Consider the following 20,247-nt stretch of genomic DNA (forward strand, 5'->3'; position numbering starts at 1 on the left):
ATTGGTCACAATGCAAAAGAATTTGCCAAAATACTGCCTTAATGCAATGAGTTCTTCTTGAAAATTAAACGTTTTACATAATCTGGTAAGATATTGGGATTTTAGAAATTTAGAAATTACTGTATTCTGCAAAGAATAGCAGTATAATTATACTTGTTCTTAATTACTAAATTTAAAACAAATAAAATATAGAAGATGATTTGTAATCACCTTGTTTGCTTTTGGTAATACAATGTTAGTTTTAATTTTTATATGATTAATTAAATTTATATGATTATACTTTCTAAGATCAGAAAGTATAAATCATGACTAATGCTGCTTTCCTTTTTTAGCATCTCTGGAATGTGATTTTTAGATATTTGCCTCATCAATTCTGAGAGAAGCCAAAAAAAAATTTTTTTAAGTAATTATCTTATACTAAAATGTGTAAAAATAATACTTGTGCCTTTCAAATAATTCTGATATTTTCAAGGGAGTATAAATTATATAGAAGATAAACACATAACTGCAATTAGCATTTCATCAAAAATAAAATAAAAATGCATGTAATGAAAATGAGCTTACATTTAAAAGCTGAAATATCTTTTAAATTAGTGAAGTTCCTCATATTTTCTGTGAAGGTTAATGAAGTAAAAGATACATATAGGCTTTTTATAAATCCCTTGCTGTACCACTGTAATTTGTTTTTCTACTTTTGAAAAATTATTGATTTTAATAACTTTCAAAAATATGCAAATTTAATCATTGTGATCCTTAATTTCCAACATAGTTTAAAATATTAGGGAATACCTTAAATTTGAAGATGAGAACTACTTACTTTGAGGTGAGTTGGCAGATACTTTATTCAATGTCTTCTGTAATTACAGCACCAATTTCAGTGGTGCTTAAAATTGTTATATCTTAAAATTCCAGAAATTTGGATATTTTATTCTGTTATATATTAATTCCATTTAAACTACTTTTGTGCTATGAATTTAAAAGTAGTATTTAAAGCAATCTTACAGTAAATATTTAATCTACTTAAAAATTGTAGATGCTGTATGTACTATATTTTCCTATGCCCAATACACTTGGAATATAAATCCAAAAACATACAATTAAACAACCGTGAAGAATTAAATCTTAACCAGTATGTGTTATCAATGGTAAATTCCTTAACAAACAAATTAAGATAAGAACTTTTACTGACTTCTATTTATTCAACTAAAAGGCTTATTTTCCGCCTTCAGTTTTACTGAAGAACAATCCTTTGTTACCTTGACATGAACTAATAATTATACTTCTCATTTATTTATCACTTCACAAAGAGTACAGACTACTCTTGGGCATAATAAAATTTTTAGCCAGTTATACCTGATATAGACAAGTTATACACTGAAAACACATAAGTTATAGCAAACTCATTCTACACAATGTTGCAGATTTGCAAAAGATATTTTAAATACCAGATGTCTCTTGCCTTTTACAATGATTCTATGTACTAAAATTTGATTTCAAATAAATTTTCAGGAGCTTAGCATTTCTATTTTCCTCAAATATGTACAATCACATATGTTTCTCTGGGATCAGGGTTTCAAAAAATACTGTCTTCACATTCTTTAATTATAAACAATATGATTGAAATCTAATATTAAAAGGGCTGGAAAAGTAGGCATTATATAGTTTCTAAATTGATTTAGCAATATCACATTAACTGATTAGTGTAGGGACTGAAATCTACTGAAATACTAATAGAGACATACATGGCTACTGAGGATATACGGTCTTAAAATTGAATAACTTAATAATCATTGTATTTTATACCCATATTCATCCATATTAATCATTCATCCATTACTATATCATGACTGAAAAAAAGTTTTAACTTTTATATTAACTGAAATTTTTCACGTACATCTGTTCGATTTCATGTAAGAGATTAACCATCATCTTAGATAAAATCATAAGTAAAATTTTAAGTCATGAATTTATATACACTACTTTTGAAGAAAACTGAACCTATATTTTAAATATATATTTTCTAAATAATTGAATGGATAGGTATACTTGGGTCTTAAAGACAAATATATTTCACATCCAAATACCACTTTACATAATTAATGAACTCCTGGGCAAAACAATCTTTTGGGTACAATTTTCTGCTATATGACCTTTATTCACTGAGACAACTAGGCAACAGGGTTGCATACGGCATTATTTTAGAGGATAGCCCAATGGACTTGGAACATCCTATGTCATGGCAGAGAAATCTCATAATCTAGAGACCAGCATTAGTATACTACAGCTGTCTATGCTGAGATATAAAGTCCAAACTCAAATATTTCTCATTCTTAAATTTGCTCAGACATTTAAAATGTCTAAATGGGAAAAAAAAATGAGGACCAGCTATTAACTGTTCACATTAGATAGTCTCCAAAACCTAACAGTCTGGTCTTCAACTTGGGAGACTAGAAACTTCAGAGGAGCTGAGATCTATGGGGTATCAGCACTGAGTGACACCTAAGTTTTCATAAAGAACTCCTCAACATCACTGAAATTTATGATTTCCTCCACTCTGATGAGATACTCCTGAGGCTATCAGGAAATCCAAAGTGATTCGGAGCATGCCTGCATTTCTTCAAAAGATTATCTTTGCAAGTTACGTGTATTGCCCTCCTGTGGATATCAACTGACCAAGAGCTGTCATGTAAAGGAAGGGAGAGAAAGAACACTACCCGCACAACCCAATGTCGATGTACCAAAAAGCCAACATCGATGTGATATGAACAACCTCCTGGCCCTTCCATTGACAGTCATGGTTCAAGCCTTGCCCCCTTCACTGTTACTGACCAAAGCAAAGGAACAATTTACAGGCACAGTTATGGAACACAATAGCAAAAGAGTCCATTCCTACAAGCACAAACCTACAAGGGTAATGACCACACTTTGCCTGCTGAACTTCCATCTACTTGGCCTCCAGGACTCACCTCACCACCGGAATCAGTTTCTCTACGAAACATTCCCTGGTCACCATCCCCTACCTCCACATTAGGTGTTATCCCTACATTAAACTGTCTGCTTAATCAAATTGGCAGCTGTCGCAAAAACTACTAGAATGATATATTTACATTTTTATTTCAAACACTAGAAATGTAAAGTCCCTGCAAACAAGATCCAAGATTACTTTATTTTTACATCTCTAGGACTGAGCTCAGTGCTTAGCACATGGTAAGTACTTAGTAAACACTGGCTGAATTGAAGCTGAATGAGGGTACCACAACATCTGGCACATCTGCCACATTAATGATTTGGAAGTGGGGAGATAAGATTCCTTAAAAAAACACCCAGACTTCATTGTTCTTAAAAACAAAAAAACAAAAAAACAAAAAACCAGATGAACATCATGAAGTGAAAATGCCATGACAGTCTCCTCAATGCTGGAATGAATGCAGTATTATAAAATCAGAAAACATCAGTGACCTTGCCATCACTGAATAAATAACACATTTGTAGGTCTATGCAAGAAGACCTATACCATTTTTTAACATGATAATATTTTACTGTCCTAAACACTTAAAACCCAGGAAGCTGGTTTAGAAAAAAATTTTTTTTAAATGTCTGTATATTTCTGGGACTCCTTATTCTATGTTAAACTTATTTGCAGCTTTCAAATGATTACATTATTTATTCACTTCAGTACATGGTTACAAAGTATTTGGAAATTGCGTTAATGACTTAGAATAAAAGGAAAGTTCAATTTTAAAAAACTACTATCCAAAGATTTATGGTGAAATAAAAACATACATTTACTTCATTTAAGATATAAAGGGTTCCCTATATATACAACACTAATAAGGTTTTTCATGAAAGTAACAAGCCTATAAAAACACTGAAATCTTGCAAACTCTCCTCTAACTTATGGAAGACATAAAACACTAATTTACTATCTGCGTCTCTAAATTTTACTGTATTTTTCTAAAACATCCTTGAAACAAGGGACTATCTTGGGATGAGGGCTGAAATATGTATTTGGATATATTTTATAGACAAAAGATGTGACCAAGGCAATCATAATCAGAGAATAAAGCAGACAGACTTGAATTTTTATCACAATTGCACATAGAATAAAGCTTGAGTAAGGAGTCAGAAGGTAAAGTGCTGCATATACAAAGCACAAAATACAGTCTAATAAATACTTCACATGCTTAGGTGATTTCAACTTAGTTCTTACATGCAACTTTGTGAAAGGCTAACGTTTAAAGTATGTGTTAAACGATTTCTTTCCCCTAAGACAAAACTATTCAAAAACTTTAAAATCTCTTAATCACTACACATTTTTACAATGCCAGAGAAGAAGAAAAAGAGAAATTATTAATTTTTAAAATTACCCAGCAATTCCATTGCATCATCTTCATTATCAATATCTTCTTCTGTTACAGATGGGGTAGGGCTGTGGAGAGACTCAAAAGAATCTTGAGAGAGCATTGCTGCCAGAAGTTTCTTATGTTGTTGTTGCTGTTGTTTTAATCCTTTAGTCTTGGGCTCCACCTTTAAGCTGAAGAAATATTTAAATGTTAGTTTTCAGTGATGACAACTCTATCTCAATTAGCTGTGGTAAATAAAGAAATCTACAACCAAATTTTCATTCGATTATTTTGCTATGTAAAATTATAGGCATATTAGTAATATTTTCCCTAAGGATAATGGAAATATAGACTGTCTTCTTTCCTAGACATCCTTTGGTACCTTATTAACCATATTGCAAGTGGGTATAGATGAGAAATATGACAAACTGAAACTCCTGCCCCATTTAAGGGAGGAGGTGCTAATCAGCTCCTACCAATTGTCGCCATGCCATAATGAAAGCCCACTGTTAATGGATTTTTGATTTTTTTTTAAAAGATGAGGCAGAAAATCCAGGTTATTATATGAAATTCTTTGACTTACAAATAAATCCATGTCAAGAAAAACAAACGTAATGGGATAACTATTTTAACATACTATGACAAGATTATTTTTTAAAGATTTTATTTATTTGAGAAAAAGAGAGAGACAGAGCACAAGCTGGGTGGAGGGGCAGAGGGAGAGGGAGAAGCAGGCTCCCCACTTAGCAGGGAGTGCAACGTGGGGGTTGATCCCAGGACACCAAGATCATGACCTGAGCCGAAGGCAGACTCTTTTTTTTTTTTAATTTTATTTTATTATGTTATGTTAGTCACCATACAATACATCATTAGTTTTTGATGTAGTGATCCACACAATTCATTGTCAGACTCTTTACTGAATGAGCCACCCAGGCACCTCTGACAAGATTATTTTAAATGAAAATTTTAATTTTTTTTTTTTAAAGATTTTATTTATTTATTTGAGACAGAGAGAATGAGAGAGACAGAGAGCACATGAGAGGGGGGAGGGTCAGAGGGAGAAGCAGGCTCCCTGCCGAGCAGGGAGCCCGATGCAGGACTCGATCCCGGGACTCCAGGATCATGACCTGAGCCGAAGGCAGTCGCTTAACCAACTGAGCCACCCAGGCGCCCCGAAAATTTTAATTTTTTTAAAAAAAGATTTATTTGAGAGAGAGAGCACAAGTGGGGGCAGAGGCAGAGAGAGAATCCTCAAGCACATTCCCCACTGAGTACAGAGCGTTACCTGGGGCTCGATTCAGGACCCTAAGATCATGACCTGAGCTGAAATCGAGTCTGCCGCTTAACCAACTGAGCCACCCACACACCCAAAAATTTTAATTTCTATGATTAAAATAAATTTCCTCATTGTTCTATCATGCTGCCTAGATCTTGGGGTAGGATGAGGTAAAAGAAAGGATGGATCCAGAACTGGTATATAAATGTTTCTCAGTTTCTTCCAGTCTAGAGAGTTTTTGTAAATTTGGAAGAGTTCCTTTGTGATAAAGCTGGGCTCCTTTGCGTAAATGCTATCTTTCATGGTTCTCTCTCTCCCAACTTCTCAAGACAGTGTCTGACTAGACAACTTACAAGTCCAAAGAGCAATCACATATAGTTTCAAAAACTGTCCCAAAGTTTTTCTCTTCTCTGTAATCCAATTTCTTTTCATGTTATCGCCCAAAGGAAGGAAATGCCAAATGTCACCCCATGAAAGAAAAAGACATGATATGTAGAAGAAGTCTTCCCCAAGCAGGATGGAAAGATAATCTTTTCTATATTCAGAAGGAGGGCCCATAAGGCAAATGGGTTAAATGAATTGTCCCCACTGCCACCAGGCCAAAATGCAGAGGTAGCTTGGTAAAAAACAAAAACATAGAACCAACCAGATAAATTTCAGGGCACAGACCGAACATTTCAAACTGTCTTAATAGAAGTACCAGGTTTACCACTAAGAAGACGATGGAAAACAGCAAAATGACATTGTATGTCATCAGTGGGCAAAGATCAATCAGCCCTACCTCACTGGTTCACCTCTTAAGTTATGGTGAATATGTTAGAGAAGGCCAGGGGAAATAGGGATGGATAAAAAGCTTTTATTTTCCACATTAATCCTAGTTAATAAATGTAGAAGGAAAGACAGAATCAAAAAATCACCATCTTGCAACCACCAACATAATAACTGTTCAGGTAAGAATCATCAGTGGATACTAATGCCCTTTGCTGAAAGATTGTTGGGGGAGGTGGACTCTCAAAAATCTCAAGGTGGGGGCGCCTGGGTGGCTCAGTCATTAAGCATCTGCCTTCAGCTCAGGTCATGATTCCGGGGTCCTGGGATTGAGCCCCGCATCGGGCTCCCTGCTCAGCAGGATGCCTGCTTCTCCCTCTCCCACTCACCCTGCTTGTATTCCCTCTCTCGCTGTCTCGCTCTCTGTCAAATAAATAAATAAAATCTTTAAAAAAAAAAACTCAAGGTGTTTTCAACAGATCACTAACATTTTTAATTGATTTTTTGGCTTTGAAATAATATAGATTTACATGTAATTCTAAGAAATGATACAGAGAGATCCTGTGCACTCTTTACACTGTTTCCTTCAATAACATTATCTTATAAAACTAGAATACAATATTATAACCAGGATCCTGACAATGATACGATTTTCCAATCTTATTCAGATTTCCCATTTTAATTGTACTCATTTGTGTGTATATGCCTGCATGTATTTAGTTCTAGGTAATTTTAGTACTTGTGTAGGTTTGTGTATCATATATCCACCACCAGAATCAAGATACATACCATTTCAAATACCACAAGGCTCTTTTCTAGCCACTCTTGCTTTCCGCCATATGCCTTCTTCCCCTTCTCTAATCCCCGGCAACTACTAGTCTGTTCTCCATTCTTTTAATCTTGTCATTTCTAGAATATTATATACATGGGATCATGCAATTTTAAGATTGGCTTTTTCAGGCAGTCTAAATCCCTGGAGATTCATTCATGCTGTTTCATGTATCAATAGTCCATTCCTTTTCTTTGCTCTGTAGTATCCCATGGCATGGATATACTTCAGTTTATTTAACCATTCAAACATTGAAGGACACCTAGGTTAAGTTTTTTGGCTATTATGATGGAGTTGCTATGAACATTTGTATACATTCTTTTGTGTGAACGTAAGTTTTCATTTATTTGAGACAAGTGCCCAAGAGTGCAACTGCTGGGTCATATAGTATTTGCATGGTTAGTTTTATATAAAACTCCCAGACTATTTCCCAGAGTGACTATGACATTTACATTCCTGGAAGGGTCATCAGTTGAACATGAGGACTGAGGAGAAGTGCTGGAGGTTTGAGGAGACAAGAAAAGGCATGCAATCATCATTGAGGAGCATGGACATGTGAACAGACTAGGTGAATGCAGATTATCTTTGGGCAGGACCAATGACTTTCTGGAGTTTGGTGGCCACGAATTCACAGTGACACCCATCAGTGTGGCCATGTGTTCTCCAGTCTATGCCAGTTCAGCCACAGAATAGGCAAAGAGTTAGATTTAAATAGGATAGTTTTACCACACAAGGAAAACAAAGGACAAGAGAGGTAAGGGAACTAGGATATATTCAATAAATAGATCACAATAATGAGCCAAAAATAAAAACTGGATGAGTGGCAAGGAAAACTCAGTGGAACCAGTGTGTTTGGGTCCCAGTTAAAGCTGGGTACCAGAGGGAACGAACTAGAAAGACAGGAGGTGTAGCCAGAGAGTGAAATATATGGAAATTGACATTAGGGTTTGCAGTTAACTATAATGAGGCTTAGATATAACAGAGGGAATAAGTGATTGAAGTAGGGTGGAATTCAGGATCAGTGGTGAAGTGCAGGCAAAGGAAGGAGAGGCTAGGTTTGGGGAAGAATCATCAATGTGGATATTAACTTCATCAAGATAGGAAGGGTGTTGGGGAAAGTGTCAGTTGAGCCGGATGCTTGCATATTTAGGAAAAAGGAAATGACCTGGGAATTGATAAATTATTGCTACAAGAAGTGGTAGAAGATTACCATGTGTAAAACATGGAATTCAGAACCAGAGACTTTTTTTAGGGGAAAAGGAGACAGCAAGGTCCACAAGCAGGAAAGGGGAGCAAGGATGATACCTTCCTCTTTTCCAGCTCCGTAACCTATAGACTGTAGAAGTGAAAACTACAACATTAGAGAGAAAATACTACCCTGCCTCAGGGAAGCAGGACTCTTACTGCAGACAAGTGGTGAGTGGGATGGGGATAGGTGGGGTGCAGGGTCTTTCTAAGAGCACTTAGGGCTCTGGGCCCCCTCTCATCCCAACCTCGAACCTAAACTTTAATGATAAGGGGATTCTTAGAACTCCTTTCTGAAGAAAGGTGGCATAGCAAAGCACTTAAGGGCACAGAATTTGCAGCAAGATAGACTGGCTCAGCTACTTAATAGTTGTACAATCTTGGGACTGATGCAACTGCTTCAGGACTTAGTTTCCTTATTCCTAAAATACAGATAATAATGTTTCATGAGGATGAAATGTAGTAAGAGTTATAAAGCCCTGACAGCAGCCACTAAATGGTAATTAATACCATATGTGCTCAATGAACACAACATGCAGCATCCTAGATATTTACATGTGTTTCCTTGAGCAGTAATATCCCACATAGAAAGAAAGAGAATCAGAAAGGGGCCTTATGAAAAAGAAGAGCAGTTAATACTTCAATGTGGTGAATACACTCCAGGACTGCATTTTACTTTGGTTCAGAAAGATAAATTCTAAAGCAGATCAGATTGAAAAGGATGGTTTAACGTGACTACCCCCCTCCCCAGCTTACCTATCTAGGTGGAACCTTCCTCCCCCTCCTGATGGCCTACATTCTGACCATTGTTCCCCTCCTCCTGACCCCACTCTTCCCTGGGTGCCTGACGCTGCTTTTTTTGTTTCATATTCTTGTTTCTGAACACAGGTTGGTAAGTATTAGTTTTATCTGACTCCAGGTGCTCATTTTGGTGGAAAACTGGATTATTTCTCTCTTGACCCATCTCCTAAGCTTGTTTAGTTCACCACTGCAGCCTAGCAGGCAGAATCTGTGCCCTTCCTCTCGACTCTAGTCAGAAATCAAAGGACTCTCTTTGCAATAAGGCCCAGGTTGTTGAAGAGATCATAAAAAGTTTCACACTGAATTGCTGCATTTTGGTTTATGCATAAGAGCTGTCTTTTTTTTTTTTTTTAACATGTCTAGATGTGGTGTTTTTATAATTAATTTAGCAGACATTTATTAAGTGCTTTTTATAGACCAGGGATTGTGGGTACAGTACTAGAGAAATAAGACATATCTCCTTGTCATTCTCCTCATTTGAAAGTAAGTACTTTGAATCTGGGATGTTCTTTTTCATATTGGTCTCACCTAGTATCTAGCACATATTCACTTTTTCTTCCTGAACCCCATTTTTTTTAATAATCTAAATAAGAATTAATTTAAGAAGATGTATATGAGTCTTACAACTTGACAGATATGAAAATCGAGGGAAATATATTGGCAGGGAAAGAGAAAAAGGAAAACTATGTAGGATTGGGATGTCGAAGATAAGGAACAAATGGCAGATTATAAATGCATAACTCCCGGGCACCTAGGTGGCTCAGATGGTTAAGCATCTGCCTTTGGCTCAGATCATAATCCCAGGGTCCTGGGATCGAGCCCCGTGTTGGGCTCCCTGCTCGGCGGGGAGCCTGCTTCTCTCTCCCCCTCTATTGCTCCCCCTGCTTGTGCTGTCAAAATAAAATCTTAAAAAAAAATTTTTTTAAATGCATAACTCCTATTCAACAGCCAACAATGACCAGGATCATTTCATGAAGGTTGAAGCAAGTGTTTTCCTGAGTCTCATGAAAATACATGGTTTGGTCATGAAGATAGTGCTAGGCTATGAGTCCTAGACACTAAGTCCAAAATGTTGCCTGTCTCGTAAGAGACCACCTATGAGTCTATGAGTCCATAGGTAACTAGCAATGTGTTTCATAAAATAATAACTTGAGTTAGGATATGTATTTCCTAAAGAAATAAATTAATAAATGAGAAAGAACAAATTTTGAACATATCAAAATGACCTCATCAACATTCCGAAATAAATGCATGACTTAGTTACATACTTTCTGGCTTTAAAAAAGAAATGTGTGAGTCACAAGGTACATTCTTTAATATATATTTTAGATATTTTTAAGGCCTCTGTTCTTTGATTCCTTTGACAGATTAATTTTTGATTAATCAATATTCTTTCTCCTTAAAATTTACATTTAGAATATCCCTAAATTAGTAAACTTAATTCAGTTTCTGGCATATGTATTACATATTTTCTATCATGTCCAAAATAGCCAAAATCTGACAATATTAAGGTTCTTTTTTCTTGGACTTTTTTTTTTTTTAAAGATTTTATTTATTTGTTTGAGAGAGAGAGAGACACAGCGAGAGAGGGAACACAAGCGGGGGGGGGGTGAAAGAGGGAAAAGCAGGCTTCCCGCGGAGCAGGGAGCCCGATGTGGGACTCGATCCCAGGACCCAGGGATCATGACCTGAGCCAAAGGCAGACGCTTAACGACTGAGCCACCCAGGCGCCCCTTTTCTTGGACTTCTTATATAAAATAGTGCCCTTTATTAATTTTCTTCCTTCTTATTCTGGTTTATTTTCCATCTTGCCACTTATCACTACTTGAATTTATGGTATATATTTGTATATTTGCTTGTTTATTATTTGTCTTTTGCTGCCAATTGAGGAAGCTCTAAAAGAAGGAGAACATTTCCAGGCTTTGTTAACAGATACATCATAAGAAATTAGGAGCTTTAATGAAAAGAAACATTTCTTAATGGAAAGTGAAGTTAGCTTTTATTTTAATATTTAATACATATTTCTAAATTGTAAGATTTTCTATTCATTTTATGGCATACTTACCATCTAATAACAATGCTCACTTAACAAAGCCAATTCACCAGATCTATAATATTTATTGATATTATTCTTGCTTTAATAAAGTGGTTAGGCTTAGAGGAGCTTCATCAGGCTTTCAAGGCTTGATAAGCCTATTTACAAATTCACATTACAATTTAGCTAGTAATTTTAAGAAACCCATTACCCAGCTATTGCAAAGTTTAATTAAGATGGCTTAAAATAGAAAAAAAAGATAGCTTAAAACAAAATTATATAGATCTATTACACTCAATTTTTATTTACAGTTACATTATCAATATGTGATTATTTTTAATATCCCTAAATTGCAATAAACACATAGGATTTCCCACTAAATGGCTAGATAAGCCATAGCAATTCATGCCAATTGGTAGTATCAGAAAGCCTTCAATTATTCCCCAATGTATTCACCTCTCTCTTTTATAAATTCCTGTTTTCTTGCTTAGATGCTTTAATTTCTTTCTTAAACTTACTTAATAGAACCTTTTGAAAAATCTAAGAAAGATGTGTCAGGAAAATGCCCATGTCCACAGAATCTTGTCCACATAATTTAATTTCAAGAGATTCACAGATCTCTTGGGTCCATCCAGAGACCATGGAAGGGTCAGGAACCCCACGTCAGTCACTCTTGTCTTATCCTATTAGTTTCTCCATATTGCCCTCATAACTGCTTTCATTTTAACCAGCACTTAACCCTTCAGGTGACAGCTCTGTGTACTAAAGTTGCTGACCCTCTTCATACAATGTCCCATATGCAGGACCTAAGGAGAAAAGTTGTCTATGTACTAAAGATGGAGTGTTGTAATAACAGCCATTCAAATTGAGCAATTAACAACAGGAAAAACTGTGATAGGAAAGGGCAAAAAGTTAGGATAGACTATAAACAACCCTTCTTATAAATAAGCTTTATTTAGCAGATGTCTACTCACAGCCTTCTATGTGCCTCCTTCACTCACACAACAGATGTCTATTGGTAATGACAATGCACCAGGCCCAGTAGGGAAGAGAAAAATGGAAGAAGTCATCCTTGAAAATTAAATCTTCTCCTTCCAAAGCCTAGAATACCACTTAGCCTGTTAATGTTTAAGACCGTTATACTACAAGTTCATTACTATTTAAAGGCAAAAGCTAATGCTCTAGTTATAGCCTCTAGAGTCATTAAAAAATTTCTCCCAATCCATTTTTATTCATCCAATTCAAATCTAATGCTATGTCAGTTCCTTGTATAAATTCGGAATCCTGTTTGGTATTAGAAGATGTGAGAGATACCGTTTCTAACCCATAGTTTATTGCTATTCTTTAAACTAAGTTCAGGTATGCATGCATTCTCTTATGCTCTGATGGGGCATCGGGGTGGGATTTCACCTGTCTTCATTTCATAGAGAATACCTCAATTCATGATTTAAAGATAGAGAACAGTAACACTAAGAAAAACTTTTCATAACAAATACTTGAGAGAGGTCTTCATGGGTTGAGTTTTCTGGGAAAGGGATTTGACTTGGATTGAAGGAAAGATTCCCCTTTATTGGGTATTCAAGAGGGAATCAGAGCTCACTGAAGCTAGGAAGAAAATAGAAGCACTAACATTTGCAATAAATAGCTCCGATTACTATTATGACTAAATGAAAGCAAAATGAAAGTTGACATTTCTCTATTTTACGTTAAAGATCTGGCAATGACTAAAGATGAAGGTCTAGAGGGTTTCATAAGTCTGGTATTAAAAATAAAATTACCTTCATTGACAGGTGAAATTGATCTGGCATTTCACAAAAGAAGGTAAATGGATTTTTTAAAATGGCTTTCTTCTCCTTACATGGGACACTTCAACTATTTAAATAATTTAAAAGTTATTTCTCATGGAAACAGAATCAATTTTCTATATGCCTGAAGCACATTAATGAGTATTCTGAATTTCCTTCCTTCTAGCCAAGTGATAAGTCAAAGTAAACACCCCCCCCCCTAAAGCTATTACATTGTAGAAAATACAATTTTCTCCTTGAGAAAGAACAGTTATTGGTTGCTGCCAAATTTAATGTAGGAAATACAAAGTTACTGTGGCTATGCTATGCATAGGAAAAACTCTTCTGTGGTGGTCAGCTAGCAGCACCCAAAGAAAGTTGTGGCTCTCTTACATTCAATTCATGAGCATTTAAATCCATTTTCTCAGGCTCGTGTAAGCCGTGCCTCCATAATGCTTTTTCACTCCAACTTCCTTGTGGAAGTTTTCATTTTGAGGTTTTACTCACTGCAGTCGGTGTTACAAAACAAGAAAAAGGTTGTTCTGGATATACTTTTTTCTAATAAATATGAAACTTTCAAATTTAAAAATCATAAATGCTTCCAAAATTAAACAAAGAAAATGAAAAGAATTATGTTCAATCATAGTTACCAACTTAAATTTAAATGGTTCTAAACGGAAGTTTTTCTCTCTTATTCTACATTAACTCTGCTTCATGTGGTCTATTATAAATAGTTTTCTTCTTGTTGATCAACTACATCTCTCTGGTAAATGAGAAGCTCCTTCATCTCCAGTTCTTAATAGTCAGCCATTCCCTGCCCAGCATTATAGTGGGTCTTGACTGACAATCTATGTCTTTGAAATTATTTCTCTATTTGGTTTTAGTAGCAAAGAGATGGTGATTTTCTTAGATATAAAGAAAAAATTAAAACCAAAATCTAAAAGCAATCTAGTAAAACTTTAATTTTAAAAGGGAAATTAATTTTTATCTCATGTGGAACCCAGCATAATTTTCTACATAAAATTGCTAAGTTATTTCATCAAAATCATGCCCTTGGATTTATTTCCCTGTTAGCTTTTAACAATCAACAAAATTCAGAATCTTAGAAGGCATCTCATCTCACCTTCCTGCAGGGCTAGAGCTATTATCTTCATTTTCCCATTTTTCATTTTTACTTCTTGGAACTGGGGGCTGTAGCATTTCAGCGGCTAGTGGGTCAGCATCATTCTCTTCTCGACCAATCCATTCTCCAATCACTCGGGGTCTCAGAAGAGAAGAATTAAATGCCACTGTTTCCTAAAGAGAAAAGAATGTACTGACTCAGATGACTTATTCTTTTTTTTTTTTTTAAGATTTTATTTATTTGACAGAGAGAGCACAAGCAGAGGGAGAGGGAGAAGCAGGCTCCCCACTGAGCAGGGACCCCGATGCGGGACTCTATCCCAGGACCCTGAGATCATGACCTGAGCCGAAGGCAGCTGCTTAACCAACTGAACCACCCAGGCGTCCCTCAGATGACTTATTCTTATTAATGGAACAACAGGGAAATAATTTTGTCTAGAGTTTCGACTGCCTCTGCAAATCAAAATGTTCCTTTTTTCTTTCTGTTGACTTAAAATTTCAGGTCTCTCCGTTTCTATTAGGTGACTTACTCTTTGTAATTTGTGCTGACTCCTGAAGGTCACTGACAAAGGATCCAGGAGTGAAACCTTTGATTTGCATTTGGAAGGCTGCATGTGTGTTCTCAGGAAGGAGGAGCGGAGACTAGCATTTGTGGCAGAAGGAAAAGCGTGTGGCAAGGCTCCCACAGTGAAAGAGCTTAGCGTTGCTGGGAAATGGTAAATAATTTCTTAGGAGGAAACTGGTGTGAGGTCAGGGAATAAAGTCAGTAGTGGTGGAAGGATGGATTGCCTCCAATTGTGGAACAGTCTGGACTTGTAGGGATCCAGTAGAGGTTAGAAGCAGGGCAGTATCAATGACAGGTATGGTGTGCTAATTCAAAAAATGCTAAAGTGACCTCTTTTCATAGATTTTCAGATGATGTGGGTCTTAAAATGATACTTAACCTATTTAAATCATTTAATAATTTGACAGGTATACTAGAATACTGAATGTGTATAATTGCTGGAGGTATCTCAGTAAGTGGGGAAAAAAGGTTAAAAGCAATGCCTACTCTATGATCTTAGGTTTGTTTTAAAAATTCATATGGGTGTATATCAATATTTTGTGCTGGTCTCAGCCTCTCCATAACCAATGTTGTGGTTCTTATGATTACAAGATGCCCTTCAGCAATAGCCATCAGGAGACTTTAAAAAATTAAAAGTTTATTCCTTCTAAGACCTGCAAATTATACAGCACACCTGGGGGCCACACACTGAGGTCACAGGTAGAAAGAGAGAGAAAAAGAGAGAGCTAGCAATCACAATGCTGGGGTTCTGCTCTTATTGGGGTTGAAGGTGGAAGCCTAAGGTTTTGTGGGCTCACTCTTTATTGGTCATTTTAAAAAATAAGAATAAGAATTAAAAGCATCGGGAGAGAAAAAACAAGTGGCCCAAATGGTCAGTAATTGAAATCAACCAAGATCTCTAAAACAAAAGAGCTTCAGTCAGGGGAGGTGGCCTGGACCTTTATCTAGTCTACTATGGCTAACAATGTGTTTATCAGAAATAGCCATCTTTGAAGTAGACACTTTGACAATCAAGGTTTAAGTGGGGCACTTGCATTACAAAAAGAAAAAAAAAACCAAAACCAATTGTTAGGGCTTATACTACAATCCATCATTCATACAGTAATTACTCACTTATTAATTTTCTTATATTTATTAAGACCCACTGTGCACCAACACTGCTTTATTTGTTGGGAAAAATAATTGTTAAGACCAAAATTTGGTGGTTTTATCTGAACAGAGGGACTACAGGTAATTTTAGTTTCTTCTTTTTGTGTTTCTATGTCTTTGCAATATTATGATAAATATATATTTGTCTTATAATGAGAAAAATGCATTTTTTTAATTTTTAAAATTTTATTATGTTATGTTAGTCACCATACAATACATCATTAGTTTTTGATGTGGTGATCCACGATCCATTGTTTTCGTATAACACCCAGTGCTCCATGCAGTACGTGCCCTCCTTAATACCCATCACCGGGCTAACCAATCCCCCCTCCCCTTTCCCCTCTAAAACCTTGTTTGTTTCTCAGAGTCCATAGTCTCTCATGGTTCATCTCTCCCTCCAATTTCCCCTGAGAAAAAATGCATTTAAAAAATAACCTGATCTGAGAAACATAGGCTTGACTTAAATTATGTTTCCCTATAGTTTTTAGTATTACAAGAGTTCTGAATAATTCCTTAAAAACTCAGACCTGGTCTTCTGAGTCTTTACAATTCTCCAAAATATTATACAAATACAATACAATGCAAATATGGTATAACAATATGTACAATATTAACTAGTGTACAAATATAACACCAAAGGAAACATATGAAATATGATTAGGACATAGCTGATGAATATTTATCCAAGTCATATCAAGGGATAGAAAGTAGTTGGATATCTTAATACGGATTTCCTAGCCCACATGAAAATGTACCAGATAAGTTTTAGTAATAGGTATTTTTATAACACAACAAATAATCTGAATTCTTTCTGTATTTATGTTCCTGTCATCAGGAAATCAAAGCACTATAATGGCTTTCAGCTGTGAAATCATGCAATCAAATTATTGTTTGAAATTACTAGAAAGGCACATTCATCTATCACAACTTAATATCATTTGAAGTATAACAATTAAAATTAACATCAATATTGTTAAATCTTAAACCTGTATTTGTTTTTAAAAGCAAACTGAAGTAAAGTCATGTTTTAGAATTTTAAAAAATTATAAACATATTTACAGCTTCAGAATCAATTCTGGCCTGTGTCTGAAGTACAACTTATTTTGTGAATTTCACTTTCTCCAAATGTAAAACAGTGATGATGGGAATTATAAAGCCTGCTGTATCAACTGAGTTCATAGGTAGCACAGTTAAACCACAGAATTATGTACATTTGCTAGATACAATTATTTAAGGATGTGGACTATATTAAAACCACTTCTACATGTGTGATATATCTGGGGGAAAAATGGTAAACAGAACTGCAAGAATGGGCAAGTTGGGTAAAAATAAATCCTTGGTTGTCAATATGGGCAGAGTAACAAAACAGAGACTTGATGTGACAAATTTTCAACCTCTGAAGTTTTATAGTATTAAAAAGGTTGGATAATTAAGTTCAATGTTATTAATCTCATTTATGTAATAAAGCAGAATTGGGCTTGGAGATTTGTCCTATTATAGGTTCAACAATAAGAATGGGGACAAAGAGACTGACCACTGTAACAACAGAAAGGAGTGGGTTTGGACACTGTAAATGAAAAATGCGAAACAGAATTTAGAGTTGAGTATGATCAAAAGTTGGGAGCTGAAGAGAATCAGAAATAACTCCCTGGCTGCTTACTGGGAAATTAAATAAAATGATAGATGCCATTGCTGTTGGAAAAGTAGAGCACTGAGAGGCTAAATCGTTTGATATGCAGCCTGTTTAACATTGGTTGGCAGCAGAAATTCAGTGAGAAATAGCTGATGAACAAAACAATACAAAGAGCTGCAAACAGGGTCAGAGGAGTTAGGAAGTGAGTATTTTACAGGTCAAAAAATGGGACTCTAACTTTTTGTATTTTTCAGAATGATTAAAGCTCTTTTGATACCTATGCCTTTTTAAAAATGTTATAGCTATAGAAATTATTGAATGTAATCTATTTACTTGTAATAGATTAAAATAGCAAATATTTCCTTGGGTGTATTGCTTATATTTGATTAAGCTAAGTAAACATAAATTTTTATGAAAGGATTTCAATGAAGAAAGCAGTTCTTAACACTGTATACAATGTACCACAAATGTCATTACAGAGCAAAAGAAATTTCAAAATGCACATCAAAAGCAGTAACTTTTTTTTTTTAAAGATTTATTTATTTGACAGAGAGAGACACAACGGAGAGGGAACACAAGCAGGGGGAGTGGGAGAGGGAGAAGCAGGCTTCCCGCAGAGCAGGGAGCCTGATGCGGGGCTCGATCCCAGGACCCTGAGATCATGACCTGAGTTGAAGGCAGATGCTTAACGACTGAGCCACCCAGGGACCCCAAAAGCAGTAACTTCTTCAAAATATTTTAAGTACATGGTAAACGAATAATTTAAGGTGTCAATCTAAACAATGTAAATCCTAATTACTCTTTAAAAATATATAAATACATATTCCTTTGCCATCCTACGGATAGAGTCTCTAGAGGTTGAGATTCTTAAACAAGTATGTTGAAATTTAATAAGAAAAGCACTTCTGGTCAAAAATTCAACCAAAGATCACAGATTTGCTTAGTATTTTCGATCAGCAGAAAGCTAACCTATCCAAGAAGCAGTTACCGTAAACCGGGCCTACTCTCTCCAAGTAGCTTACTCCCACTGGCTAACTCACATGGGTTCAACTGCTCTGACCACTTTATCACATTTGATCATACTCCGTGGTTTTGTTTCTTTTTTCTTTTATTTTTTAATTCCACTATGATTAACATGCAGTTATATTAGTTCCAGGTGTATAATATAGTGATTCAACAATTCTACACATTACTCAGGGCTCATCATGGTAAGTGTACTCTTAACCCCCTTCAACTATTTTGCTCATCTCCCCACCCCTCTGGTGGCTACCAATTTGTTCTCTATATTTAAGAGTCTGTTTTTTTCTTTGTCTTTTTTTCTTTATTTGGTTTGTTTCTTAAATTCCACATATGAGTGAAAACATATGGTATTTGTCTTTCTCTGATTGACTTATTTCACTTAGCATTATATCCCCTAGATCCACCCATGTTTTTGCAAATGGCAAGATTTCATTTTTTTTCATTGCTAAGTAATATTACATTGTATACATGTATATATACACTACATCTTATCTATCCATTCATCTATTGATGGACACTTGGGTTGCTTCCATACTTTTGCTATTGTAAATGATGCTACAATAAACATATATATATATATCTTTTTGAATAGTGTTTTCATATTTATTGGGTAAATACCCAGTAGTGGAATTACTGGGTCATATGGTAGTTCTATTTTGAATCTTTTGAAGAACCTTCATACTGTTTTCCACAGTGGCTGCACCAGTTTGTATTCTCACCAACAGTACATGAGCGCTCCTTTTTCTCCACATCCTCACCACTTGTTTCTTGTATTTTTAATTTTAGCCATTCCGACAGGCATGAGACGGTATCTCATTGTAGTTTTGACTTGCATCTCCCTGATCATGAGTGATGTTGACCATCTTTTCATGTGTCTGTTGGCCTTCTGATGTCTTCTTTAGAGAAATGTCTGTTCACATCTCTGGCCCATTTTTAATTGGATTATTTGTTTTCTGGTGTTGAGTTGAATAAGTCTTTATATATTTTAGATACTAATCCCTTATCAGCTATGTCATTTGCAAATATCTTCTTCTATTCAGTAGGCTCTCTTCTGGTTTTGAAGACTGTGTCCTTTGCTGTGCAGAAGCTTTTTATTTTGATGTAGTCCTGGTAGTTTATTTTTGCTTTCGTTTCCCTGCCCTCATGAGACATATCTAGAAAAATGTTGCTACAGACGATGTAAGAGACATTACTACCTATGCTGTGTTCTAGGATTTTTATGATTTCAGGTCTCACATTTAGGTCCTTAATCCATTTTGAGTTTATTTTTGTGTGTGGTATAAGAAAGTGGTCCAGTTTCATTCTGTTGCAAGTTGCTGTCCAGTTTTCCCAACACCCTTTCTTCTTCTTCTTCTTCTTTTTTTTTTTTAAGATTTTATTTATTTATTTGACAGAGAGAAAGAGAGAGAGCACAAGCAGGGGGAGCAGCAGAGGGAGAGGGAGAAGCATCTCCCCACTGAGCAGGGAGCCTGACTTGGGGCTCCATCCCAGGACCCTGGGATTATGACCTGAGCCAAAGGCAGATGCTTAACTGACTGAGCTACCCAGGTGCCCCCCAACACCATTTCTTAAAAGGACTTTTTCCCATTTAATATTCTTGTCTCCTCTGTCAAAGATTCATTGACCATATAATCGTAGGTGTATTTCTGGGCTCTCTATTCTGTTCTGTTGATCTAT

The 20,247-nt window shown here is 35.7% G+C and overlaps 1 protein-coding gene across 1 annotated transcript in view; it reads right to left on the reverse strand.

Moving 5' to 3' along the window:
• Positions 1-4,272: 4,272 nt before the first annotated feature.
• LOC123858999 (uncharacterized protein C8orf34 homolog) overlaps positions 4,273-20,247 on the reverse strand; it is a 68,856-nt gene continuing 52,881 nt past the window's right edge. The window contains exons 6-7 of the mRNA XM_064587502.1: positions 14,205-14,377; positions 4,273-4,534 (exon numbers count right to left, since the gene is read on the reverse strand). Coding sequence (XP_064443572.1) covers positions 4,351-4,534; positions 14,205-14,377 — 357 coding nt within the window. The 3' untranslated portion in view covers positions 4,273-4,350. The remainder of the gene's footprint in view (positions 4,535-14,204; positions 14,378-20,247) is intronic.

The sequence above is a fragment of the Mirounga angustirostris genome, unplaced genomic scaffold (genome assembly GCF_029215605.1).
Source record: "Mirounga angustirostris isolate CCGP_5_RB_7025 unplaced genomic scaffold, mMirAng1.0.hap1 SCAF_4, whole genome shotgun sequence".
In the NCBI taxonomy this organism is placed as follows: Eukaryota; Metazoa; Chordata; class Mammalia; order Carnivora; family Phocidae; genus Mirounga; species Mirounga angustirostris.